The sequence below is a fragment of the Mandrillus leucophaeus genome, unplaced genomic scaffold, assembly GCF_000951045.1.
Source record: "Mandrillus leucophaeus isolate KB7577 unplaced genomic scaffold, Mleu.le_1.0 Scaffold775, whole genome shotgun sequence".
NCBI lineage: Eukaryota > Metazoa > Chordata > Mammalia > Primates > Cercopithecidae > Mandrillus > Mandrillus leucophaeus.
This window is the reverse complement of record NW_012108419.1, coordinates 830,324-836,842: the sequence shown is the minus strand read 5'-3', so window position 1 is coordinate 836,842 and position 6,519 is coordinate 830,324. Positions and strand designations below refer to the sequence as shown.

General features: G+C 42.3%; 1 protein-coding gene across 2 annotated transcripts in view; it reads left to right on the top strand.

Moving 5' to 3' along the window:
* Window positions 1-6,519, top strand: part of DRD3 (dopamine receptor D3) — a 55,299-nt gene that overhangs the window by 5,645 nt on the left and 43,135 nt on the right. For both annotated transcript variants that reach the window (XM_011966819.1, XM_011966820.1), the window contains one exon: window positions 1,568-1,872. In XM_011966819.1, the coding sequence (XP_011822209.1) occupies window positions 1,603-1,872 (270 nt within the window). In that variant the 5' untranslated portion in view covers window positions 1,568-1,602. The remainder of the gene's footprint in view (window positions 1-1,567; window positions 1,873-6,519) is intronic.

The window sequence follows — 6,519 nt, the reverse complement described above, 5'->3', positions numbered from 1 at the left end:
TTATCTCCCCACCTCAGACTACATAGAATCTATTTGACTGAGCTCTAACTGAAAGCCACCACTTGGCCCCAGGAACCCTACACATTTATGGCATAGTCTCCCTCAGGGTGACAGATTTAGAATGAGGCCCATGATGTCCTGGAAACAGGCTCTGAGCAGTTGGGCAGAGAATTCCCTGAGTGTGGTCTAGATAGGGTTGGAAACTTAGTGGACCTTCTCCTTGGCACTGTGGGAGGTTACAACATCATCCTGTAGGGGCTAGAGGCATAACCAGTAGAGGGTGCCTTAGTCCTTTTGGGCTGCTATCACAAAATACCATAAACTGAGTAGCTTATAAACAACAGATATTTATTTTTCACAGTTCTGAAGGCTGGGAAGTCCAAGATCAAGGCACCAGAAGATTCAGTGTCTGGTGAGGGCCTGCTTTCTGGTTCACAAATGGCTGTCTTTTCACTGTGTCCTCCCATGGTAAAAGAGATTAGCTAGCTATCTGGGTCTCTTTTATAAAAGCACTAATCTTATTCATGAGGGCTCTGTCCTCATAACCTAATCACCTCTCAAAGACCCCCACCTCCTAATACCATCATATTGGGTGTTAGGATTTCTACATATGAATTTAGGGAGACACAAACACTCAAACCATAGCAGAAGACCAGAGTAGGCTCCTCTATAGCACACAGCCTGGGGCAAGAGTCACTTTCGCTTGGGTTTCAGGGTTACACCCTAAGTCGCAGGCCTTATGTCTTCCCCTAGCCTTCAGAACTGTGAGAGAATAAATTTCTGCTCTTTATAAATTACCCAGACTCAGGTGTTCTGTAATAGCAACCCAAAATGGACTAAGATAGATGGGTTTCATTATTCCCACATTTTACATGGGAATAATCTGGAGCTCAGAGAGGTAAAGTAATATGCATAAGGTCCCAGAGTTAGGAAGCAGTAGAGCTGGGTTTGTAATCCTGCAACAGCTTCCCATCTCACTCAGAGTCCAAGCATGGTACTTTCAATAGCCCTGCACAATCTCTCTACCTCACACCCTCCTATTCTACTCCTGCCTCACTTGTCTTCAGCCTCACTGGCCTCCCTCCTATGCCTTCTATGTGCTAGCCCTTCCCGCTGGCACCTGCTGTTCTCACTGCTCAGACTGCTATCCCATCTGATATCTGCATGGTCTGCTTCCTGATCTTCTCCAGGTCTTGACTCAATTGCTGATTTCTCCATGAGGAGTTCCTGATTATACTCAGATACTCATTCACATACATACAATCTTCACCCATTACTTACCCCCCTCCTTGATTTGTCTCCAATATACATACCATTATTGAACACACCACATCTTTTATTTGTCTTGTTTATTATCTGTCTTCCCCTCTAGAGTGGGAGCTTCAAAGGGGAGGAATTAGATTTTATCTGTTTTGTTCATTGCTGTATCTCCAACTCTCACAACAGTGCCTACTATATAGAAAATGCTCAATAAATATTTGTTGATGCAATAAATAAAAAAATGTAACTAAGCAACCAAGCTCCAAAGAGTCTGATTTTATTAATATTGTTTTCTGTCTCCTCACAGGAAGCCCCTTGGCATCACGTACCTCCCCCTGGGCTATGGCACCTCTGAGCCAGCTGAGTGGCCACCTGAACTACACCTGTGGGGTGGAGAACTCCACAGGTGCCAGCCAGGCCCGCCCACATGCCTACTATGCCCTCTCCTACTGCGCGCTCATCCTGGCCATCGTCTTCGGCAATGGCCTGGTGTGCATGGCTGTGTTGAAGGAGCGGGCCCTGCAGACTACCACCAACTACCTAGTAGTGAGCCTGGCTGTGGCAGACTTGCTGGTGGCCACCTTGGTGATGCCCTGGGTGGTATACCTGGAGGTGAGTAGACTTCAGGCACATGCTGTCTCTATGACTGTGCTTGTATTTGTCTTCCTTGAGTTCCGGCCTTCGGGGCTCAAAAGACTCCCCAAACAGTCAGGAACTGAGGAAGAAAGGAAAACTCTAATTCTCCCTTTAATGAGAGAGTTAAAGCTCTGGAAAACAGCCACCATCCCATCCTCCACCTGGGTCAGAACCAGGGCGCTGAGAATGATTCTGTTCGTGGGTCTCCAGTGTTCAGGTGACAGGATTTGAGTGATGGGACTCTTCCTAATATGGCCTAGAGTTTATTCTCTGTGCCAGACGTGTCTCAATGACATGGTGGGCTGGGTGAGGCAGTCCAGAAGGCATCTTCACCAGTGCTCAATGCATATGAGGGTAAGGGTGTGAAGGAGGGATGCGAGGCCAGGAGGAAAAAAAGAATTATTTTTTAAAAAATTAGTGAATGTAGGGAAAGATAGAAATAATGACCAGCAAACAGATCAGACTTCTTTTGATGATTCAGTCCCTCTTTGCTGTTTCCTCCTGGGTACCAGCTCTTCGTAGACTCTGCTACCAAAGGAACAGACAAAACCCTCAAATGTGTATTTTCCATGTGTCCATGAATAGTACAGAGCCTTTGCCAGACAGATAGTGCAGCAGATCCTGGTGAATTCTTTTGGGGAGAAACATTTATTAAATTTGAAAGTATTTTCAATTGGGAGTACAAAAGAGAGCCAGGAGGTGGTCAAGACAAAACACCCATTTGCTAACAAGGAAATCAGGATGACCATATCTGTTCAAGAAACAGATATTCTTACCAGGAAAACATGCAGTTACTTAAGATGTGATTAAAAAAAAAAAAAAAAACAACCTGAGTATACTATTAATATTTCTCCTCTCTACTGTGTGTCATTTTAAAGAGGTATCCAATGAAGGATCGAAATGATGCTATGATTAAGAGAAATTAAGATTCATCAAATTAATATCTCAGTTAATATTGATAGCAAAAGTGACAGTTAATTAAGTGTGACATATCACGGGAGAGCAAAAACCTTGTACATAGACTGCCTATGCTAATACCTTTGTTAAAGAATGGCTGGGAACTAAAATTAGACTTATTGTCTCAAGGGGGAGATGTGAAGAAAGAAAAAAAGAAAATAGAGAAATAAAAAGAAAAGAAGAAAAACAACTAGGCTGGGTAGATCTAAAGGCTAAGGGAATTATTGAAGAAAAAATATGTATTTATTCTTTCCAGTTAGGATAATCCTAGTGGGAAGGGTGAAGGGTCTTATAATTATCTTGATTTTTCTGTCAACCCAATTAGTCTGAGTCAACCTTGAAATCAGAGACTAGATCTTTATTCATTATTTCCTGTAGCCTAAACATACTACCTGGCACACAATACATGCTAACTATTATAACATTTGGTATATGCATGATGAAATGAATCTTCTCTGTAATGTATGCATTATATGGGCTGTTCCTGTTAATACCATCTGCCTCTCTATCTATTGTTACAGTCAGACTTTTTGGTGAGAGGACGTTTGGGGATGAGCTATTTGTTATTTGACATCCAACAATAATGAGCCTGAAAAAAAATTCAAAGCATGTGACATTTCTGTTCAAGAATGAGGCACTTAAGTTGCAACCAGCCAATATGAATCGGTCAATGACTCATAGCACTGCCATCATCCTCCTAAAATGTTTTTGTGCATTTCTATATGTTCCAAGGATTCTTAAGTCCTCCAGAAGGATGAATGTCAGAAAGAAACACAGACAGTGGACCTTCACTCTAATGAGCATTTTTATTCCCTCTAAGATAAAACCAGGTGTTTGGTGTCTGTGACAAAGCCACTCAGGGGCATTTGTTGGCTACGTATTTGTGATTATTTATAGGACTCTGGTTGGACCATACTGGAAACCGTCTGTATATACTGGTTTAGGAGATGGACATCATGACTTTTCCACACTAGAAATCCATGGCATCCCCTTCCAGCCACACCTTCTGACATAGTGGTGCTCCTATTCTACTGCTGAGCATAGAGGGGCAGCTGAGACTACAGAAAATGACAGGAAATCTTAAAGAAATCACTGTAGTAGTACCTATAGGTTTTCTTCCGTGAGAACAGCTCTGGTGGAGTTCTTGGTTTCTCCCCACAAAAACCATAATACTTTGCCCTCTGTCCAACAGGTTATTTCGTGTAGGTATTCAGTGATCAAGATCATAATTTTTACATTTGATCTTAACCAAAAGGCTGAGAAGCAATAAGAGCATGATTTTTAAAATCTACATGCACATCAGGAAGATTTGGGGGAGCAGAGACATCTCCTTACTGGCTTTAGGGCCTCTTTTTGGTCTTACCAACTTGCTTCAAGGCACTGACTGGGTCTTGAAGCAAGTTGGTAAGACCAAAAAGAGGCACTAAAGCCAGTGAAGAATACAGAGGACCAAGTCTCTCTATCTTACATCAGTCTACACTTTTCTTAATCTCAAATGTTTTCCTGTCTTTCCTTAGAGGCAGATGAGGCACCTTAATGAAAGAAAAGAGCACTTTGAGCCCTTAAAATATGGGCTATGGATATATAAATCCATGTGCCTCAAGAAGAAGCAAAGTGTTATTCTCACTAACTTGTCCTGATGATAGTGCACTTTGAGTAGCTTCTCTAGTAATTACTAAATTTTACCTAAGAGCTCCCTTTGGAAAAGAAAAGGGTGCAATGTTGGTCACCGAGACTGCTATAGGCTTGAGGGCCCCCAGGAAGATAAGATATACATGAGGAGAACACCATTTTGGGATCCAAAGATTCACCAAATTCATAGCCTCATGTGCTTTGATTTGAACACATCCACCTTCTTCAAAGGAAAATTGGCTCATTTTGCCAGACACCAGTATTTATGACGTAGGAATGTTTTGGCTGTAAATATTGGAAATCTTGATTAGTTGTGACTTAATTACATTTAATGTTTTTCAAATAACCAGAATTCTGGAGGAAAAGAATTGTTGTGTTGGTTCAGCTGCCCCATGGTGTCATCACAGACCAGACATTTCCATCCTTCCTCTTCGCCATCCTTGGCAAGCTGGCCTAGTTCTGTATGTTGCCATAGCCCCCTAGCACCATGGCAGTATTCAAAAATAGGATGGATAGGGACAGCAGTAAATGAGAAAGAGAGAGAGAGAGAGAGAGAGAGAGAGCACTTTTCCTGTAGTAGCTTGAAGTATGTTTCTAAGAGATTTCACATAAGCTTAATTGGCCAGAACTTAGTCATGAGGCCACCTTTAGCTGCAAAGGAAGCTAAAAAAGAAAAAATGAAAATGTGTGTTTTATTTAAAAAAGATGTAGGGGTGGGGAGTTGCTCTGAGGTAGGCAATGAAGTATCACATTGCCTTTGTTGGAATTCACTGGGATGAATGTCATTTCAACACAGTGTCATGCTGCAAGAAAAAGACTCAGAACTGGGAGTCAGAAGACATGGATTTCAGTGCATAACATGGAGGTGACAACAACATTTTCCACCTTGAGCTGATGTTAGACACAGCTGTCATCAACTGATAGAGTATTTTGATAACCAAAACTTTTGATCCATAAATATCTCACTTAAGACACTTTTAATTATAAGTTTTAAAAAAGCTTAACTCCAATTGGATTAAATGAAAAAACAGAATGCATTGACTGTCATACTAGGAACTTTATAAAGTCCTCTGGGAGGGTGGGCTGCAGGCACAGTTCCATCAGGGCACCAGCTCCATTTCCCTACAATTCTCTCAGCTCCGCCTTTTCCCATATACTGACCTTACCTGCAGGCAACAGGACAAGCTATAGGCCTCACATGTCCACACCACACCATTCACGGCAAGAGAGAAAATCCTTTTCTTAGAATTTCTAGTAAAGGTATCAAGATGTGCTCTGATTGGACTGGCTTGTGGCACATGATTTCCAAATTGAAAAATTGATTTAACACAGGTTATGTGTTTCTTCCTTGGACACTGCCCAGGGATCTCACAGATTCCCAGTGGAATCTAGGGCCTATTTATTGGAAAGATGGAAGAGGATAGTCTGTAAGTGGGAACCACAGTCAGCTTTCATTGGTATCATTCTCATCTTTAAGACACAGAGGAGCCTTCACTTGGGCATACATAAGGGGGCTCACAGGGACCAGTCACTGACCTTCTTCAGTATTCTCTGTCCTCAAGCCTGGCAGAGAAGTTCAGGACAAAAACCAAGCAGGTGACCTCACAGAAGATTATATTTCAGAGGACTCCTGGCTTGGCTATCTGTTTAAATCAGTTTGCAACATTTTCTCAACTTTTCTGAGGCATCCCAAATAGTTCTATCTCAGATTTCCTCTCAAGATTTTAATTTCCTGCTTTACCGTCTGCACTCCGGAGCTTCCTCTCCAAGCACAAACATCTTATTTTGTTCCACTCAGTGAAGCACCTTTTGTAATGTTTAAAGCACTTTTATCAGGATAGAAAGGCAGTACAAGCAGCCAGGGGAACATTTGGAATACTAAACTCAGACTACTTGGGTCCCAGTATAGACAGGAGGAATAACTTGAGGATTAAGAAAGGTAGTCAAGGCCGGGCGCGGTGGCTCAAGCCTGTAATCCCAGCACTTTGGGAGGCCGAGACGGGTGGATCACGAGGTCAGGAGATCGAGACCATC